This window comes from Podarcis melisellensis (genome assembly GCF_964234715.1).
Source record: "Podarcis melisellensis genome assembly, chromosome: 3".
Classification (NCBI taxonomy): Eukaryota; Metazoa; Chordata; class Lepidosauria; order Squamata; family Lacertidae; genus Podarcis; species Podarcis melisellensis.
In genome coordinates this window covers 79102006-79124609 of record NC_138530.1, presented here as the reverse complement: position 1 = coordinate 79124609, position 22604 = coordinate 79102006, and the positions used below count along the sequence as shown (strand labels likewise).

The 22604-nt window shown below is 39.0% G+C and overlaps 1 protein-coding gene across 3 annotated transcripts in view; it reads right to left on the bottom strand.

Moving 5' to 3' along the window:
• RNGTT (RNA guanylyltransferase and 5'-phosphatase) overlaps positions 1-22604 on the bottom strand; it is a 128659-nt gene that overhangs the window by 43573 nt on the left and 62482 nt on the right. For 2 of the 3 annotated variants that reach the window (XM_081905565.1, XM_081905566.1), the window contains exon 12: positions 13981-14049. The exons of the other annotated variant lie outside the window; for it this stretch is intronic. In XM_081905565.1, the coding sequence (XP_081761691.1) occupies positions 13981-14049 (69 nt within the window). The remainder of the gene's footprint in view (positions 1-13980; positions 14050-22604) is intronic. 3 annotated transcript variants of the gene reach the window in all.

Here is a 22604-nt window from a genome sequence, read left to right as displayed (position 1 = left end):
AGACTATCCTGCACGGCTGCCTGTGTGCTCGGTTGCACAGCTACAGCTATGAATGCTGCCACTTTATCTCATTGTAAAAATGAGTAATAAGTATTTTCAAGTTCACCACCTTCAGCTTTAAAAAAGCCTTAAGAAAATGGCTCTGTGCGTTGGTTTCCCACTTTGCCTTAAAAGTGACTTTTTCAAGCCAGTATCATTTGACTGATATTTTACTTCTTTACTGTATTAAAGCTCTAACCATGTAGCAGCATCTGAGTACAGTCGTGAAATACAAATTAGTCATTCCAGCCCCATTAAACACAAAACCGCTCTAGGACCATCTCAAATGATCTGAAAGCATACAAAATACAAAACAACGACTCAACTGACTATTGCTTTGATGCAGAGATCAGAGCCACAGCCCACCAATTAGAAACCACTGTATTTCCAGCATGTGTCCCTGGTTAGAAAAGGGCAAGCTATTAAATCTGTATACTTTGTCCTTTTGGTTGCACTATTCTCACCCAAATCACAGGAGGTGTTATTATATCTACCATTCCTTCTGCACCTCCACTTTGAACAACAATTTATGGAAAGGAGAATAAGTGATGGATTGGTTGCAGGTCCTCCAAAATACTCATTTGAATCATCTGGCTTTCCTCCTCAATGTATGTCATCCTTGTGCCAATCTTCTTTAGTTAGTCAGTAGTCTAACACTGTATAGTACTGGCAGAGTGATGCCACAAACAAAAATGGCAAGGCATCACCTTCAGGTAAAGAATAAAAGGCTCCCCACCTTTAATTACTTTTACTCAAGTAATAAGGAGATTGTCTTTTAGTCACTGCAGTCCATTCCTAATTTGAGTACAAAAGCATCAGACTGATTACTGGACTACCTTATTTATATATTATAAAAATATTAATAAAAACAAGACCTACGTAAACAATGATCATTAAGCACTGTGTGCTGCTCTCTTATGAAGAGCCCAAATTACGGTTAGATTTGCAGAAAACAAGGGACAAGCTGTTTTAATCACCAGAGGACCCTGTCCCCTGATAGCTTCATATTCTTAAAGCACTGTACAACTTAAATTCAGATAATCTCACAGTGGAAACAAAACCATCCTTTCAAAAAGCATATTCTGGTGTATAATTATGCAATGATGAGTTTTAATTACATTAAATTCATATGCTGAGTTCTAGATTAAAATTGCAAAGGGTAAATTTAACCTTGGTTAATTCCACAGGAATAAATTGGTCTACAACAGGCAAAGAGGGGGACACATGTAACATCCCACTTACACTGCTAAATCATTACATTCAGGAAGATACGGCAGCAAGATTTCTCTATAAACCGGGGGGATCTACCTACTATAGTTCAGTGCTTGGAGCCTAAGATCAAAAAAAGTTCATCTTCATTTAGTGACATTCACACACTTTTAGGGTAATACAAGCAACAACAAAAAGGTCACTGCTATTTAAGGGTTTGCAGTCTAAATTTTAAAGTGAAGTGAAGACAGAAAAAGGTGTGAGAGGAAGGGTAATAAGGGAAGGATGAGAGGAAATGCAATTCAATGTAATTAAGTTTCATTTCAGTGAGGAGATGTGGGACACAAAGTTAGCGGCCAACGGCTTTGCAGTAAGGGGTTGTTTTTTAAAAAAAAAAGGAATGGAGGACGTAATACACAGAAGGAAGCTTTGGGGGCAAGGACCAAAAAAACGAGAATTGGTAGAATTGTTTAAGAAATAAGATATGGAGCAGCTGAAGGCAGAATATCTGACTGAGCAAAGGCCTCAAATATAGCTTTATATTCAGCATACCAGATTAAATTGTCCAGCAGCATCTGACAAAGAGAACTGAAGCTTAAACCAGATGTTTCATGATTCCATCTCAAGGTCTACCTCTATGACAACAAAAATCTAACAAAGCAGTTCTCAAGCTTCCCTCTTCCCACACATCACGGATCATTTGAGAATGGCTGGGGGTCTTCATAGATCACTTAATGATTTTTGTTTTATAAATCAAAGCATATGCCTTACTAATACAGTAGAATCATTTATTATGTGTGGGTTTCAGATACGAAAATCAGGTACAGTGGTACCTCTGGATGCGAACGGGATCTGTTCCGGAGCCCCGTCCGCATCCTGAAGCCAATGCAACCAGCATGTGCGGGTTGCAATTCGCCGCTTCCGCGCATGCACCTGACGTCATTTTGAGTGTCTGCACATGCGTGAGTAGCGAAACCCGGAAGTAACGCACAACCCGAAAATGCTTAACCTGAAGCTACTTCAGCCCAAGGTATGACTGTATAAACTAACCCTTGGAGCCACCCTACGGCTAGAGAGTAAAAGGAAGAGAGAAGTCCTAGTACTCCAAGCAAGCAAGACAGAGGTTAAAACAGGCATAGGCAAACTCTGCTTGCCAGATGTTTGGGGACTACAATTCCCATCATCCCTGACCACTGTTCCTGTTAGCTAGGGGTCATGGGAGTTGTAGTCCCAAAACATCTGGAGGGCCAAGTTTGCCTATGCCTGGGTTAAAGGCTCTTTCTTGCCTTGGATAACCCAAGTGGACCTGATGCAAAAAAGAGATTTTAAGCTCCTGCAAGGCTCTCTCAGCACATCAGCTCTGGAATCCTAAGGCTGATTTGTATGCCCAGAGCTGGCATACTGAGCAGGCCTTGCCCTGCAAGCAAGGTGTATCCCAATCATACCTGGTGCAAAAAGGGCTTTTGAGCTCTCCTCATTGTTTGGATTTAACTTGTGCAATTTTAACCAGCCTGCTTTCAACCTTGTATGGTTGAAATTGTGCAAGTTAAATGTAAGATGAGATCATACTATATTTCACAACCATAGTCTTGCCTTTCGAGAGCACCAGACGTGCCTGCTTCTGTGATCAAAGTGTTCTATAACCTTTTCATGGACTACCTGAATGGAGTTCACAGACCACAGTTTGAGAACCTCTCTAAGACATTCTATGGATGCTTTTCTTCCGTTTCTTTCTTTTTAATGTGTGTTCCTCTGAGGGCTGCTTTAAATGTAACTTTTACCAAGTAGCAGAATAATCAGCACCTGCCATGCTATAAAAATATCAATTGCTGTGAGTGAAGTTGAATTAAAACTGCTGTGTAAGGTGGATGGCTGGGTCAAAATGGGCCTATTCTGTGAATTAAAATGTTGGCTATTGTCTGTATTCCAAATTATTCTGCCCTCTCTCTTTGATGTATACCAAATGATTTTCAAGTTTAATTTCCTTTTGCCTTCCCCTTGCTCTGAGCAACCCTGTCAGACTCCAGTGAGTGTGCAATATGGGATAATTATGCTAACAAGATCTGTAAAATGTAATTACCTTTTCCCAGGACAACCTCTGTACTGACGTTCTAATAATGTACACTTACATAAAACTTAAAATGCAGCTGGAAGCTTTAAACATAAGGGGCTGAGAAGTAATTCCAAATCAAGAAAAAAGGCGTCTCCAGCGTGACTCATGGCAGTAAAAGTTTACATTTTTGTTAATGCTCAAATGACCACTTGACAGAAATCCTGCTAACAATCACTGTGAGCAAACTGTGAGCAAAACAGCTATTTGAAAATGATCTGCATGCCTATATAAGATAGGAACACCCCCCCCTTGTTATCTGTTTTCATACACAGAAGAAATTGGTTTAGTTAAAAAGTCTTACTTTTCTTTTGCTACACCTGAATCTAGGTTAATAGTAGTAATAATTGGGACTTCCGGGACAGCGCGAACGGCTAATGGCGGATTCCCTCCGAGCTCCAGAGGGAGTCGGCTCTGCTGAGGACGGGTCTTGCCGTGCCGGCGACACGGGGACCCTCAGAAACCGCAGGCGCGGAAGCCTGCGGACCTGGTGACTCGGTGGGCACCTTAAGCGCCCTCCCCGACCCACGAAGAGCCTTTTTAAAGGCTACGGAGAGGACCGGAGAGTGGCGTGGTGCCGAGAGTACATCGCTACCTCAGTGGAGCGAAGCCGCGAGCCATGGCCGGAGAGCACTGTCTTTCTTCCTAAAATTTGGACTGAAACAAGAAACCCGTGAGTAGAATGAAATTTCGACCCTAAAAGTTTATTCCTGAATTTGAGTACGATCGGGGGATGTGTTAAAAGGAAGTCCACACCCCCCCCCACCTGTAAGATCCAAAGTAAGGAAAAGAGACTAAGGTGGAGAGACTTTGTGTTTAGATGAACAAAAGAATATCTACACGAATTAAATAAAAGAAGTTATTGTGCTGGAGAGGAGAGAGGAATCTTAGAAACTGCTGTGCAAACCCCCCCCCTTTGGACCCGGGAGCGTTAGGTGTGCGAGCCCGAAGAAAAAGAATAAAGAGTTTGACAGCTGTCAAAAGAGCTGTCAAACGGGCGGTTGAAGTTTAGAACTGTGTTATTTAATATCTTTCTGGATTAAAGGTGTTATATTTGAACTGAACTGGTTGGAAACAAAGTGACTGTGAACAACAAAGTAACGGATTGTTGGAAAAGAACTATTGGGTGGCTATCCCCCTGGAGGAAATTAAAGATATTGCAATGGCTGCAGAAGGAAAATTACTGGCAGAGATAGAAAGAATGTTCTTTCTCGTGGGAATTTTACAAGAGCAGAGCACGGCTATGAACAAACAACTTACGACCTTGAATCTTAAACTAGGCAGCTCTGCTGAAGATACAAACTTCGCAGCTGAAGCAGAAAAGACAACTTTGGAATCGGAGGGGAAAGATGAAGAAGGAAAGGAAGGACAGATGGGAAACATTAATCAGAAGCCTATACTCTCAATAAATAAAGGAAATAAAGAGGATGATCACTGGATTACAAACCTGCAAAAGGAGAGAAAGATAAAGGAAGAAGTCTGTGGAACATTTGGAATATTGGAATATAAAAGAACAAATAAGCATGACTGGGACTTCTTCTTAAAGTTCGAACATGGAAAACTGGTTGATCCTTTGCAGCAACTGTTTTTGGCAGATTTGGAGGGAGGAAAACAGGAGGGGCTTGTGAGAAAACTCCTTCGAAAATTGAGGGCCAACAAAAAGGACTACCAACAAAACCGCCGGAGAGAGGTTAATTGGGACTTTAGAGCCTCGGATGTGAGAAATCCGGGCTGAGAACCGTTTTTTGAGGACATTGTTTCGGAAGGGGACAAAGACCGGGGCAGGGAGGGAGGGGGGAGTAGATTAGTTAAAACTTTAATTTTTGTATTTGGTTATTATGGGTTTTTTTTGGTTAAATTTAAAAAGGGAGGAATTCGTGGGAGAGAAACTAGGTCGACCTTAGAAAAAGGATTTTGTGTAAAAAAGGGGAAATTCTGGTTATGTAAAATTGGGCCTAGTAAAAAGTGTTAAGCTTTAGAAAAAAGAAAACAATATTATTCTTGAGAAGAGGGCAAATAACTTGCTGAGTTAATCACGAAATTGGGAGGGGGGAAGGGGGGATGTGGGGAAGTCTGGGAAAGAAGGTAAAGAAAGTAAGGGTATAAAATTATGTGTTGTTATGTCTTTTTATGTTTGTTTGTCTATATAAAATGTGAAAACCCAATAAAAAAATTTTTAAAAAATTATAATAGTAGTAATAATTTATTATTTGTACCCCAGCCACTCTGGGCAGCTTCCAGCATATATAAAAACATAATGGTTATATTTCCACCAATTAATCTAATTTTTTTCTGGGTTATTAAAATGTCTGACCAAACAAAACTCTAATAGGTATTCAAACTGAATTATTTTGATATAATGCAAAGGAGAAGTTATGGAAACCTACCTGAAGAGCTACAATAATTGCTACATGCTCATGTCAAAAAACTGATTGTGGATCTTCATGAACATCAACAGGTTTGGAAGAAATGAAGGGATTGGAAAGCAGCAGCTATTAGAGCTGTTTACCAGTCATGCCACAATAGTTCTACAAGTGTACAGGGTCAGGACAATGTCTGGTTTGTGATGCTGATATTTTGCATGTTCACAAGCAAAATTTGGATGTAAGAGTTTTCATGATCTCTCTAGGACAATACTGTGTTTTAGCGAAAAGCTTACCATCAGGACCTTCAGAAAAGTCATTATGGGACAAACTGTAGGACCCACTGAACATTTCAAATAATTGGACCAAATAACCTAATAAAGGATAATGAACACTGTGGGATGGCTGAAATTAAATTAAATTAATCCTAAGGGTAGTGGTGAAGCAAAAAGGGGTAATATTATTGCATTCACATTTCTTAAAAAAACAACCAGTAATTTAATGTTGCTGATCCCTAATCTGAAATGTTATCATCTTGTCCTTTTCTTCTCTATTCCTTCTACAATACAGAAATGCTGAAAAGAAGCAACATAATTGTAAGTTTGTGACTTTTTTGTTTCTAGAGAGGAAAGAAAACTGTTAATAGGAAGGAGGAAAGAAAATCTTTACGTGCCAGCATCAATAACCAATATGAAAGCATTATTTACAATATAGAGGATGCACTTATGACAGCAATTAGAATAATTTCTACATATAAGAATTACAAGAGCTGCCGGCAGATTCCTATCACATTTGTCATAATTACCTTTCTAGGAAAACTGTTACCATATAAAGTGGCGCCCATATAAATGTACCTAACTACTTCACCTCAAGGTGTCGTTTTAAAAAAAGACAGAGAAAATTAAGATTTTATAGTCTTTTACATCAATTTATTGATTACTTCACAAAACATTGTCTGGCAACTCAGTTTAAAGGCTTTCTTTTCTCTAACTCACAACTTTGCAATAAAGCAAAGATTTCAGTTGCATGTCTAGCTACCTGTTGTTTTTTTCTTAAGTTAATACTGAAGAAGCAAAAAGTACAATTTAATTTTAAAGGAAAAACAAAAGTACAATGCCTGGGTGTCAGAAGTATTCTGTAATATTCCACTGTATTAATTTTGCAGTGCAAAACACACAAAAAGGTTTGAGAAGAAATATTCCACCACCCACTATGCATGTCAGAGGACAAAACCCTTTGCAGGTTGAAGGCCTATCAACATTTGCAAGCAAATGTCATGGAAACGAAAGCTCTCTCCATGGTAACATCATCCCTGGAACAGCACCTAGCCACAACAACATCGAACATACTGTGACCTTGTCCCGGAGCATAACATGTTTTTTTTATTCTTCAAACTACTCACAATATTCAACGTGCCTGACAACTGTACAAATTTAATCCATTAAATTTCAAATATGCAAGTTTCAGTCTGAAGCTGAATATACACAAGAGGAGGCTGATGAGCTGTTATAAAAGACAAGCGTGAAGAAAACAAGGTGTTGACAAAAGTTATTTATCCTTGGTCCTTAAAGTATCAAAGCTTCGGTACATGTTTCAGCTCGACTCACAAAGTATACCACCTCTTACACAAGCGAAGTTCAGGGCTCTCTCTGTGGTGCAATACTATAGAAGGGTATGGAATATGGCAATGGGCACAAAATTCACTCCTGGGACTCTCAGCCCCAAACCCTCCCCCACTGTTTTAAAGCCAGTTTCTAGCTGCCATAGCTTTTAAATGTATGCTTGAAAGTATATGAACAAAGCTTGCTAAAATCTAAAAAATCAGAGAGATGATTCAACAGCATTTTCAGAGGTTGGCTTGAGGTGGTGGCGGGGGAGAGATCTCCAGCATTCATGTCCTTGCTACCATGACCAGAAAAGCCAGTGTTCTGCAAAATTATTATTATTTTGCAACCACAACTTCCTTCCAGGTTAAAAAAAAACCTAATCTTTATTTTTAGTTTACATAATGTCTACATGTGACAGAATTCACATTTTGAAACTTGGAGTTGCCGCGGGACATCATTTCAATTTCTTTATACACATGGAACTAGCAAAGCGATTGTTCCAAGGTTATAAATATCACAGGGATGATGACTTGCTAGAGACTTGCATGTTGTCATCCACAACTTAATAAACTCTTACCTTTCAGGGCTTTTGAAACTACAGAGAACATTTGTTCAATATGTTTATTATCCTTCCTTCTTCGATAATAATAAAAATAACAATAATAAAACCTCAAGGCAGCTTGCACAAGAAATCCATATAGATGAACTAGCTCAATACGAAGATTAGAGCTCAGCTAATGATTTACTATAAATAATTTATGACAAGTTTAGCTCCCTTTCATTTGCAGAATATTCACAACCTGATCAGTCTGCCCAAACATGTTCTGAAATGTCTATGAATATTTTAGTTCTGAAATGATGGCAGGTTTTAAAAAGCCAAGTCTCTTGTGCTTTACATGACAAATCAACGAAACTGCACTGTATCGATTCTGGTCTGTAACTAGGTGCTCATGCACACACATGTCAGCCACTCTTTAGGTGTACTCTAACCATGTCTGGTAAACACATGACGGGGAGCTGTGGGAATAAGCAAGCTAGCTCTGCCCCCTGCTTCCATTCTGTGCATAATGCCCACAAGTTGCAGGGCAATCTTCTCAAGTGGGGTTCTTCCTGCACTTGTAGAGGCTTCCTGCACATTTTAGAAACCCACCATCAATCAAAGCCTTAACCAGTCTATACACAAGGATCATTTTCTGCAAATTACTGTGCTGCTACAGAATAGACAAGTACGAACCAACTTATATAGGGAACCCATTGACCCATGTTTGCCTGCTTCTTCTAGCTTCCACCCAGAAAGACAAAACCATTGTCTACAGCCAAGTCCTACAATATAATCACATCTGTTCAGATCCTGCTCTGGAGGGTAGAACTCAAACCGATGGCTTGAATTTACAAGAAAGGAGATTCCAACTAAACATCAGGAGGAACTTTCTAACCGTAAGAGCTGTTGACAGAGGAACTTGCTTCCTTGAAAGATGATGGACTCTCCTTCCTTGGGGGTTTTTAAGAAGAGGCTGGATGATCATCTGTCATGCATGCTTTAGTTGAGATTCTTGCATTGCAGGGGGTTGGACTAGGTGACCCTTGGGTCTCTTCCAATTCTACAATTCTATAATTCTCTGATAAACCCCCCAGCAACCCAATTCCACTTGACCTCTTTCCTTTATTGTGGGGTGTTCTTATCACTAGAAGCACTATAGCACAGAAAACTCAAAAAGTATTATCAGTGGCAGCAATAAAGCATAAAATAGCATGTTTCTGGGAAACTAATGCCATCTGTAGATGTGCTGCTTCCTGAACAATGTTAAAAATGCTAATGATGTTCAAGTTTACAGTACCACTGAGAACCTTATTATAAAAGCAGAAAATATCTACCCAAGTTGTATGTCTAAAATGTCTCAAGTTGTGGTACAAATATGCACCATGGGTGCTAATATTCAGTATATGGTGAGAAATATAAGCTTGAATGTTTTCTCTTTATGTTTAAAATACATTTTTAGAAAATAGTTATTGGCAGGACTTCAATTTAGGTTTGATAGAAAAACCACTGTGAGACCCTGGATTCTAGGGGAGTCCCTGCTCCACAGGAACTGAGTATAAGATTGACTGGTAACACATTTGTATGTGTATTGGGAACATTTATAATATCCCAGTGCAATGTATAAGGTGCCCTTACTCCCAACCAATAATAAAAATTGTCCCACTTATATAGTGTTTGCCTGTCTTCATTTTTTCTTTTAACAGCTCTTCATATAAAGGGGTCATACATATCTGCATAGGACATTAATCAATTGACACTGATTGCAGGCAGTGGGTATTACAGTGATATCAATATTAAATAATAATAATGCAAGGACATCTACTTCTAATAACGGTAAGTAAAGCCAAATCTTAGCTTTGCATGCACAGTTTCTAATTAACATTATTGAAAAATCTCTTGCCAGCTCACATAATAGTTTTCTTAAAAATCATAAAGAACTAAGAAACATAGAGCACCAATTATACCCTAGGAGGTGGTTTAGGGGAAATTGCTTCTGTGGTGTAGCACAAAACATAACCTTTTGGAGCCATATAATAGATTATTAACCGGTACAATCTCAAGTGCACTTTTACAATGCAGCACACTGATGAATTTGCCCTGCTTCATTTGGTATGATGTAAATAACTAATAAGTCATTATGGATTCCAGCTAGCTGAGACTGTTAAAGCGTATTATAAAATATTTGTGGCTTAAAGCTAACTTTACTCCTTTACTCCTTTAAATGTATTTAAAAGTGCTGTGAAAGATTTTCTACTCAAAAGTACAAAGAATTTGAAGGCATATTGAAATTTACTCACTTATTTCTGGATAATACAGCTAATTTAATGAGATGTTGGTTAAAAAGAAAAATTAGGAAAATGCACCATTTTAAAGTTTGGGCTTTTAATGTATTTAAAAGAAATCCTAGATACTGAAACCCTAAAATAACCAAAGTTCAAAAAATGTATTTTGAAACTCGTTCCCGATTAACAACAACAACGAAAAAAACTTTCGTTACATTTCTAATTCATCTTTCTCTATATGGAGTCAGAAATCACTTTAGGAAAGCTTTTTAAATGAAAATAAGCTGTCTTCCCTTTTCAGAGGAAGTCAATAATGCTTCTATGCAGTAGGTAAATCAATTTTGCAGACTGCTTACTTAAATATCAAGTGGCCTCAAAAGCCCAAAAAGACATCCCACAGAAGGCTGTAATTTCCAAAGCAGCTAGCTTAAATAATTTTCCTTAAGAGTAAGCATTTTGAGTTTCTCTGACCAGTACCATTTAAAAAGAAGCAAAGATTTCTGAAGTATCGGTTTGAACAAAAAAAGGATAACACTTGCAAAAGGGGCATGTGAATGTGAATTTATAAATCTGCAGTATTGCTTAGATTGAAAAATGCTCCAACAGTAAAAACTACCACTAAATTGGTACAATTTTCCCTATAAGAAAGATTGTAGATTTATAAATAAGTTTGCATTCTCATTGCAGACATAGGCATTTTAAATGTCTACTCTCTCCAAACAAGTGGCAGAGAAAAGAGATGAGCAGAATAAAAGCAAAGGGTCTGAAAAAGAAAAGAGAAGAAATAGAAAGGAAGTAACCTCTCATTTTCTGTCCCCACAGTGCATATTAATGTCAACTATGTGAACATTGCAGGCAGGATAGCTTTAAGCACTTCCCTCTGCTATAATCAAGGCACTTAGCGTATTTTAAATGCTATCAGAAATATCTCTGTACACTGATAAGGCTATACAGTGGTACCTCTGGTTACGAACTTAATTCGTTCCGGAAGTCCGTTCTTAACCCGAAACCGTTCTTAACCTGAGGTGCACTTTCAGTAATGGGGCCTTCCGCTGCCGCACAATTTCCGTTCTCATCCTGGGGCAAAGTTCACAACCCGAGGTAACTACTTCCGCGTTAGCGGAGTTTGTAACCCGAGGTACCACTGTATATAAAATAACAGTACTGGGATGGTCAAACTGTAGTTCAGGGGTCACATGTGGTTCTTTGACCAATCTAATTGTAGCTCTTGAGCCAACAAGGTTGTCTGTGCATTTTGGAGTTCCTGGCATCCTCCCTGGCACACAAGGCATCCCCTGCCCTCCGCAACCACTTGGGCTGCGAGTGCCACTGGGGGTACAGGGGAAGTCTCAGGAATTCAGCAGACAGAAAAGGTAATTTAAAGACTGCCGGGGTAGTATGAACACCTTAGAAAGGGGAGAAACGAAAACAAGCCCAGGGAGGAGGAAAAAAGAGGAGTCTATCAAGGCCTGGAAAGGGGTAAGCAGTAGATCAGTGTTGCTCATGGTCTCCGTGCAGGAGTGAGGCCCAGTTTATGGGGCCTTGCCCAATTCATCCGTCACCCATGATCTGCAGGCCACACCTAGAAAGGGGGATTATTACTCTGCTCTCTACAAGGGCTTTTCCAAGGGCATTAAGACATACAGGAGAGAATTAATCTGCACCTACCCTAGAACTTTCCCTTCCACCCATGGCATTAAGGAGGCGTTTGTCTCCCTCCTTCCAAGCTAAAAAAAAACCCCTTAATCTTTATTTGTAGCATTCAAAAAGGATCTTGTGTAACTATTTCTGCAGGAAATGAGCTGGACCCACCTCACCACCCTGCAGTAACATTTTCTAATTTGATTATGGAGTTTGCAGTAGCATCTAATCCTTTCTTCTATTCATGCAAGAGTCTTGGGAAATGCCATTTATATACGTAAAGTAGCTTTAAGCATAATATTATCAAGATGTTTTAAAAAAAAGCAAGTATGAAGAAGAAAATCAAAATTTAAGCCAGAATGGAAGATATTGTATTCAATGTTAAAGGAGGCATAGCCCTGTGAAATGTATCATCACAATAAAGGAAGCAACTTGAAGTCCCACTATGATCAAATAACACAAAAAAAGTTTTATCTGAATACTTCCTGGATCACAGTTAAGGAGAAATGATCTAACCACGTTAAAATTAAGCAGACAACAAACCTGACTTTCTGCATTCATTAGAGTAGCTGGCCAAACTGAAATCAGCTGATAATATTGTATATCAATCTAAAAATGAATTAATGTTTAACTCCTGTGTAAAGGTTGTGCACATCTTGTGGCTCTCACACTTTTGATGGTTGGGATCTGTGGCTCAAAAGGTCTGAGACTTTAGCCACAGTGGTAATCTATAGTTCACAAGATCATGTTGGCAATGTGGGCTCTTGTGTTTAGATGGACTTTGTACATGGGAAAGGATATAGACCAGAGAATAATACAACAGCACAAAATAACCCAATTTTCTATGGTGGATTTCCAAAGTTTTAAAGATTTGTACACTTGAAAAACAACATTTATACCTACAAGAATATCTAGAAACAGGATGAAAAAGATACACAAAGAGCCTTGTGTCTTCTAAAGTTTTAAACATCACATGATTAGCATTTGTAATCACTAATACATATTGATATAAAAAGATGGACAAGATGTTTCAAAACTGTCACTGAAAATCAAAGACAGATGCAGCATCTTGAAATATATATGTGGGATGGGGGGGTTTCCAAAAGACTAATTTTTCATTGGTTATATAAACACAGTGACCTAATATGGGTTCACTATGTGTTACAACTTATGGAAAATAATATGAGAAATATGGCTTCTATCTTTGGGCTACAGAGGTCAGACTGAATCCCAACAGTGCTCCAACACTACAAAAGGCTGTACAGTTATCATAAATCCAAATTAGGCTAACTCAAGGTGTCATATAGTTAAAATACTCTCTATATTATTCTAGCTATAGCTAACACATTAAAAAAATGAAGCAGAAGGACAGCTCCATGCTGTACAGTGTCTACTACAATAGAGAATCAACATTTTCCTCTTACAAATGTTCTTTGCAGCAAAGTCCATGAGATAAAAGAAAGAAACTACTTACTATTAACTTGTATGGAAACTGGGGTTTAACACCAAAGCTAATGACATAAATGTCAATTTTTTTATTCATGTTCTACACAGGTTTATGGGTGATAAACATGTCCTGTATTTAGCCTATTCAAGGTCACCACAATTTGAGGAAAGGAAAAGTAGTATTACTACTGCTTCCTTTCATATTTGTTCCATATAATTACCCTTTCTGTTGCTTTTCTGTATATTTAAATGCCAAGTCAATACGTATGCCATTCTTTATCCCATTAACAAGAATGTTTTTTTGCAGGAGAATTTCCACAATTCAGAAATAAAATAGTAAGCAAGATTTGTACATTTTCATTCAATGCCAGCTTTTATTTTATCCTTTAAGATAATTTACTCAAACGCATTCAATCAAATATTGATAAAGATAGAAAAGTACAAGCAATGTGCTCAAATATTCATGGTCTTTGTATTAAGAAGTGCTTGCGGAAAACTATTAATTTGATACATTTTTGTGAAGGTTTCAAGATAGACACAGGATACTACATATCTAAGCCAACAAATTCTTCAGAAAGCCAAAAAGAATGGATTTTAGGGTCAAATAAATAAATATTTGCTTAAATATTTTACTGGCAGTGAATGATGAAATTCTCAACAGCACAAGTTGATGATGAAACCCCCCACCCCATATCGAAACTATTATACAGTGATTTAAAAAGTCAAAATCATGGCAACTTACTCCTACAGGCTGAAAAATTAGTCCGTCCACTTCATGACTGACTTCTCTAGCAAAATTTCCCTCAAGAAGCTGTAAAAAAAATCAAAGAGTTATTTGGTTTTACAATAACAAGAATAGTAGCCATGCCAAAAAATAAGACATAGACATCTACATCAATGCAATAAAGCATTCACTGGAAAACACTGGTTTCCAGCATCTACTACTCGCTTCTCATTAAATAAACAAACAGGTAAGTTTAGAAGATAAGCAGAACAATGAAAGCCATGAACTACTGTAATTACTTTTTTTCTAAAGTTCGCACGCTGATGATTGCACTGCAAGAAGACATACGGCCAACTCAGACTCAACAATCCTCCATAGATAAAGCACATCTTATTAGACATTGAACAAGCCTTGCAACCAACTGCCCTGACCTCGCCTTCATGAGAGGCAGCCGCCAGTAGTCCTGGATGATTCCAAGGAAAATGCATAGGAACCATTTTACAGATTAACTGTCCCTATATGGGTTGCATTATTTCCCCCACACACACCCGATTTCACGTGAATGATTGATGTGTCCGGACATAATAGTAAACAGTGATTTACTATTAATAACTTCTCCCAGCCAGGCCACTCATAGCACACTAATGTGGCCAATGTGTTCTCCTTTTTATAAGTCATCTTGCTTTTGAATATCCTTCCCAACACCACATATTTTTTTATTCCTGTTAGCTTGTGGAACCTGGAAGCTTTTATTTGTGAAGATTTTATTATGAAACCCACAAATATTTTGAGATAGAAGTCTGTTGAGGTGAACATTTTGTTATTAGCGGTTTTATATGTCCTCAAAACAAGTCCCTGGAGACAAAAATTACTTCGCAGCAATCTGTGGGATGAACAGAACTCTTAAAACCTAGCCCTCATCTGAACTGAAGAATATTTCCATTTTAAAAAAACACACACACCATAGACTACTGATCTTATTCTGCAAAAGACGAAAGGTGAACACCCATGGCAATGCTAAAAAAAATACACTAAAAACTAACTTACTTTCCTCAAAGATTTTGAAAAAATACTAAAATGGCCTCACAAAGCATAATTGATTCAGTAGCTTGCTGATTTAAAGCATACATATACTACAAATACTCGCTGAATGAAATATAATTCACACTAAGGAATGTGTCAGTTTGAACCACTGAGCTCAAATGAGCAGGGCTTAAATATACACTCTGTCTCCACCTATCTGAATTCTGAAAGTTTTATAGGGGATATACACATTTTCTAAAACCTTAAGGATGGTAGATTGAAGAGGATGAGGATGCTTTTCAGTGCATTTGAAGATGGGAGGCAAAACTAAACTGGCATCTGGCAATAGATTATAAAATATTCCTTGCAAAGATACATAAATGTGATACAATTTTTTGTTCCAGTGATTATGATATGGTATTTTAAATTAAATAAATAAATATAAGACAAAGATAAACCAGGCAATGATTATTGGGACATCTGGGGTGAGCCATAGGATTTGGTCAGCTTCCCCACCCCAACAGACCATTTTGACAGGTGGCTGGGTCCACCCACATGTACATCTCCTGACATCACCATGATGTCAGGTGGACCAACTTCAGCTATCCCAGCCAAGTTTCCAATTTTGTTAGAGGTAACTCTTTGGTATTCAGAGATGGCCTGAGCATTAGACACCATTTTCCTTATGTGTGTTGCCTCTCTCTCATATTCAGTTCCTTAATTTACCAGTGAGTTCTGAGCAGCAGAGATAAAACGGCTGGAATACAGGTAGATGAAGACACCATGCACAACCAAATACAAGTAAGAGTTTTTCATACCTTAAAAGCAGGATAAAAATCTAACTTCAAACAAAATAAACAAAGAACAGCAGCAGCAATTTTAAAAAATAAAACCCTGTTGTATTTCTCCAGTTAAGACAGACATAGAACGAAGCAACTGCAGCATTTCCAGCCTTTGTAACAAATCAGAGTGAAAAACGGCTGCGTTCTCCACTACTTTTTGTCTTTTTTCTTGAGAGGAGGAAAAGCGAGAAAGTACTCCTATTTCGACGACAAGACTGAAGCCCCTACCCCACGCTGCCCCAGAGAGCTCCTTGCTGAGGTAAAATTTCAACTAGTGACTTGCCGGTCCACAGCCCCAACTTGCAATGTAATTACTGTCTCTGTCCAGTTTTTTCAACATACTAGGTCAGGCTGGCTGTTGGAGAGAAGGAAAGTTCACTGTACAAAACTCTAAAGATAGCACAATGTTATTATCACTAACTATAAATTGCAACATAATTGTGTGGTTTTTTTCCTGAAAAAAAGGAAAACAGTATGAAACTGCTGCTCACTAATAGCATCAGCTCACTAATTACTATCCATGATTCATTAGAAGCATTCCAAACCTGATTAATGTCAGGTCAAGTTTAACATATGACGGGGTTTATTAGTAATGCTTTGCTATCCCACAGCTTGTCAGTCTTTCACAGCGAGCACCATCTGTTACATGTAGAAATAAGTCAGAACACCGGTAACTCTGACTTACTGCTAGTCACTAATGTATGCTTTCAAAGTTGTCCAGGACACTTAAACTAATAACATTTGACAGCATTAGAAAGCATGTCTGACATATGTTTGCTTGCTTTAAAGGCTATTCCTACTACTGCATCTTCTTTCATATAAATTGCATATGATTTCATATAACAATCATGAGAAATGAAACATGCCTGATCTTAGAAGCCTATATTATTATTATTACTAACTATAAATGAATCACACTCAACATGTTCCAAGCAATTATAAAACATTGTATCAGAGCAGTGTTCAGTATACAGATCTGGTTTTCATAATCAACAAATAATCCTAAACTGTAGACCTGGATTTCCAGAATGATGAAACTGCAAATCTAGGAGCATTCCCCACGGTCTCTTTAGTCAGTGCCCTGAGGCAAAATGGTCTCTGCCCAAATGCACCCCTCCCAGATGGACCCTACAGCCTCTATATTTACATCTCAAAAAAGGTTCTCTCTCGTCCTTGATCTTATAAAGGGGGGAGTTATCAACTGCTCAACTGTTCTTCAGAAACTTTCAAAATAATTATCTTACAGAGCAATCCTAAATTTATCTACTTATGAGGAAGTCCCACCAATTTTACATTAGGGTGTCCTCTCAGTTGGGTATATACAGAATTGTAGCCTAAACAATTGCAGCCTAAAGAGAATGGACACCTTTTTATCACCTATTTTTTAAATGGCACATCAGTTGAAATCCAGGCAACAGAAGTCACATGTTACATTGACCCTGACAGCAAAAGGGATTAAGATTATGGGTACCTTGTTATATTTAACGCCTCCAAGAAATTATCCCCCATACATGTAGTGAGAATACATTAAAGTTTAAACTGAGTGCGCAGTCACATTATTAAATTCAGAGCGATAATTCAGTGCCTTGGTGTGTTATTCTTTTAAAAGGTAAAATTCTTCCATTAATTTCCCCAAGATGGTTTCAAGTGCTACTCAAATAAGAAAACCAAACATGTTTTGAGATGATTTTGCTGTAAGATGTTAGAGAACACTTCAAAAGGAAGTGAGATACTTAGGACATAAAGCACCATTTCAAAGAAAATCTTTTTCGGAATTTCATTACTGTGTATTCCAAACGTATCAATCAGAATCAGACAATGGCTGCTTTTGCCCATTCACATTACAAGGACAAACAACAGTGAACCTCAGGCTCTTGCACTCTTCCCTCCTACTCTAGCACAGCTGCAAGGAAGAAGCTAGAAACTTCACTTCTGCTTCATATTAAATGCAACTTTTCATGACATCCGGACCCAGACAAACTGTGGTTAAATTATGGCTTGGCTGGAACCAGCAAAGATGTCCCAGTTTATGCTGGCCCTTACAGACCTTAATGTATTGCTGGAGGAATTCTCCTGTGGGTTTACTCATGTTTGGTTGTTGCTTGCATCAGTAGCTGGCAGGATAAGTTAGGAGTGAGACATGGGAGACTCCTCTGCTGCAGTAGGGGCAAAACTGGTAAGCTGCCAAATACTTGCGGTGTGGTTCGTATAGCCTGGTTTCTTTGTGCCATTATGACTCTACCAGTAATGCCAAAATTCAAAGCAAGTTTTGAAAATAACCCACCAATTTCATATACTGTTTAAAAGCAACAAGAAAAAGGTGCATCTTGGCAGTCTGGAGGTGGTAAACATGCTGGTTTGGAGTAAGAATGCAATAATAATAATAATAATAATAGCAGCTCTGTTCATCACCTATCCTGTACTATTCCTGGGTACAAGTCCAGCTTTGTTGATCTGCTTTTTCACTTCTTTAGTTGAGTATTGTAGTCTGAGGAATACATGATGTGAATTCTCAAGTTTGCCTTTCTGTCCAATGTCTCTGAGGAAATACAAATGCCGTTGTAAGGACTGGATGCAAACAATGGCTTTTGTGATATGCGCTGGGTAGAAGCTGGAAGCATGTAGGCATGTGTAGTGCTCAGCAAGGTTTCCATTTTCAGGTGGTGCTTGTCTGTCCATTATGTAGTTGCACAATAATGTCCACTAAATGAAATAGTTCAGAGATTGGGAAACCTTTTCAGCCTGAGCTTCTAGGCAACCTTCCAGGGGTGGCAGGCCAGTGGGGGGCAAGGCCAGAAGCAAAGGTGAGCAAGAAATGCTAATTTACTTGCACAGTCCTCTCTTCCTCCATCCAAGGAAACAAGAAACATTATCAAAGTTCAAGGGCACATTTTAGCCAGGCAAAAGCACTCGAGGAGAGTGCAAAGCAGGGCCACTGAGGGATGTGGTATGGGGAGAAGCCAGACAGAGATGCCTAGAGGGCTGCGTTCTGCCCTGAAGTCTGAGACTTCTGGTCTAGCTGGCGGTGGTGGGGTGAAACTTATCAAAATCTTTGTGGAACTTCTCAAATATCTCCTGTCCATATGCACAGATGATAAAGAAGTCATCAATACAGTGGTACCTCGGGTTACACTCTTCCGGTTACATATGCTTCAGGTTACAGACTCTGCTTACCCAGAAATAGTGCTTCAGGCTAAGAACTTTGCTTCAGGATGAGAACAGAAATCGTGCTCCGGTGGCGCGGCAGAAGCAGGAGGCCCCATTAGCTAAAGTGGTGCTTCAGGTTAAGAACAGTTTCAGGTTAAGTACGGACCTCCGGAACGAATTAAGTACTTAACCCAAGGTACCACTGTATATCTTTAGCAGAGGAAACGCTTTTAGAGCCTGGAGGTGAGAAGCATTGATCTAAGTCAGCCCCATGGCATTGGCATGCTGTGGAGCCATACAAGTACCAGGGTCAGTGGATACATTTTCTCTCCAAAGAAAATGTGCAAAATGCAAAGTGGCAGAGTTTGGCAATTAGATGTGCTAATCACCAAATGGAATGATATTCCTGATTGCCGTAGTTGTCATGTTTTGGTCCATTGCTGGATACTAAGGAGGAGACAAGGCTGCTGACAATGTAAGGCTGATCAGAAATTTCAGGACCACAGATAGCTCCCAAGTTAGCAACTTGCTCCAATGAAGATTGAGTGCAGACTGGTGCCTTTTAAGTTTCTGTTTCTAGACTACTTCCTTCAGGCTCCATGCCCTTGTGGAGAACTTCAGCACCTTCAAGGGACAATCCTCTAGCAGCCCTCCTTTGTTCCACAGCCTCCCTCATGGTATGCTCCGCTATGCTGCTGGACTAGTGAACTGCAATGGGAGGCATCTGGTTCCTCACGCACCCGTGGGGTCCAGAATCTGGCCCTGTAGGCTCTAGTGGTCCAGGAGCCTAACAGACTCAGGTACTTAGTAACCAAGTAAAAGAAATATGACCAATAAAAGCCTTAAAAAAGTCTATTCAGACAAAATACAGGTCTTACAGATTCCAGCCCATTAAAAGAGGCCACAGATACCCAAAACACTTCAAATTAAAGGCCAGAAGTCTGGATATAGAGGGAAGTCCATGTTCCAAGTTTATTACACAAGAGAGATAACTAAATCCTTATTTGATACCAAGCATATAATTAGTTACTTTGCATAATAACTGATAATTTGACTCAATACATAAAAGAATAAAAAGTATGTTGGCTTGACAATATTGGGTTGGTGAAGACATATACTTGTCTGAGCATGCTTAGCATTCCCTCCCCTTATGGTTTCGTTCTATAGGCTACTTTTAAAATGAGGCTGCATTTTAAATAGTATTTTAACCTGTATTTTAAATTGGTTGGGGGTTTTTTGTTTTTGTTTTTTGCCATATTATGTTTTTACTGTAACTTTACTGGTGTTAGCCGCCCTGAGCCCAGCTCTGGCTGGGGAGGGCGGGGTATAAATAAAAATCATTATTATTATTATTACTACATTATCCTAAAGACAACCATGCTTCCCTTTCCTTTTATCAGGTAACTACAATGTGTGTCGGTTTTGGTTATATTACTCATTAATGAACCTTAAATAAAAATATAGGAATCTATTTCCAGCCTAGGTTAGCATCAATGGAACTTATAAAGAGAAAGAACTCTAGGTCACAGCAACCCTATCCACTGTGGCAGAAGACAGAAAGGCCAGAGGACAGTTGGCCAGGCTGCCGGGGGAAGCAGCAGAGGATGGAAGATGCATAGTGTGCACTGTTCAAAGGAAGAATGGACCAGGAGTGTGGACAGCTGTTAGGACAGGAAACAGAAGAGTAAACGGGGGTGGGGGGGAGAGCAGCCATTAGAAGACAACTAGGAAGAAACAACAGAAGTGGGGGCAGTTCACTGTGATACAAGACAACCACGTGTGGCTTGCCAACTTGGAAACATCCCTGCTCTGGCGTAGTTTATTTAGGCTTGGAAAGATTGCTGTTGGTGATGTTAATCATGATCCAATCAAAGCCATTTTTTCAAAAGAAACCTGAAATCAAAACATTATTTTTGATGAAGCAGGAACTATGCAAAAGGAAAGGGTAGTGAAAGAATGCATTAAAGGATAGAGCAATGGAAAGACTTAAAAGCATAGCAGAACAGTATTGATTTTAATCCTAGGTGCATATCTTCTAGTTTTCTTAGAGCAACTGGACAAAATAAAGGAGTAAGAAAAGCAGAAATATTGAAAAAGGGAAGGCAGAGAGAGGAGAGAAAACAGGAGAAGATGACAAATAGGGCAAAAAACAAGAAGGAACAGATGGAGCTGGAAGAAGGGCAGGGAGAATAATAATGCCAATTCTGGCAGGAAACAGAGGGCTGATAGGTGAGGTGATTCAGTCCTTCCTGAAGGCATGGAAAATGAAAACAAAACTGAAAATCAAACAAAGAAAAGGGGTCACAGTTTTGGCAAAAAAAAAATATCACCAGATGGTGTCAATTGTTTCTCCACCTAAATATGGAGCTTGGAAGCATCCAGCAAATACACACATTTCTCCACATCTCTTCTCATGTAATTTTACTTCTATTCCCTATATGCTGCATTTTTCACTTTACACTGATGGATTGGAGTCCCCCAAAGTAGCCTTCCAACTTATATTAATTTTAGTTAATTCAAAATGTATGAGACTGGAATTTCATCATTTAAAACCTCTCCCTACACTGTTAAGAGCTAGAGGACAGAACATTATTAAATATGGTACTATCTAAAGACAACAAAGACTTCAGAAAATGACAACTGTGCAAACATTAAACAAAGCAGGAAAAAAAAGGAGGTGTACAGTTCAGAATGTATACTTGTCTCAGGGTTTGAAGAAAGTACCATGCTGTTTTATGGTTTACTCTTAGAGACAGAGTTTACACTTCAATTTGTCTCGTGCTAGGACCAGCTGTCATGTTTTAAACACAAAATATTCTTAGAAACAACACATCATTGCTATACTGTATTGTGGAATTTGAAAAAAGTTGCATAGGTTGACTTAAATGTCATTATTTAACTTTCTGCACTACTCCTTTGCTCACTGTGATCTACAGTAATCCTCCATGGGATCATACCCCTGTAGGGTGCACAAGGAGACAAACCATCATGTGCCTATACTAGAAAGTCTTAATAAGTCTTTACAGTTTTTCATATTAGGTACTTGGTACCCTTTACCTTTAAGCCAGTATTATCCTTGAGAAAGAGTATTATTGACATTTCCCCTCTGTCATGATGGCAAAGAGTAAAGGGACCCCTGACCATTAGGTCCAGTTGTGACCGACTCTGGGGTTGCAGCGCTCATCTAGCTTTACAGGCCAAGGGAGCCGGAGTACAGCTTCCGGGTCATGTGGCCAGCATGACTAAGCCGCTTCTGGCAAACCAGGGCAGTGCATGGAAATGCTATTTACCTTCCCGCCAGAGCAGTACCTATTTATCTACTTGCACTTTGATGTGCTTTTGAACTTCCAGGTTGGCAGGAGCAGGGACCAAGCAATGGGAGCTCACCCTGTCATGGAGATTTGAACCGCCGACCTTCTGATCGGCAAGTCCTAGGCTCTGTTGTTTAACCCACAGCGCCACCCGTGTCCCATAATAGTGGCTTAATATTGCTATAAAAATGTATACAAAGAAATGTGAACCTTAAGTCTACTCAGGCACGTCAACGATGGCTCACACATGTATGAACATCACATGATTTGACAGCTGAATATGTGAACAGATTCCTACGGAAAACATCAAATTTAAGGA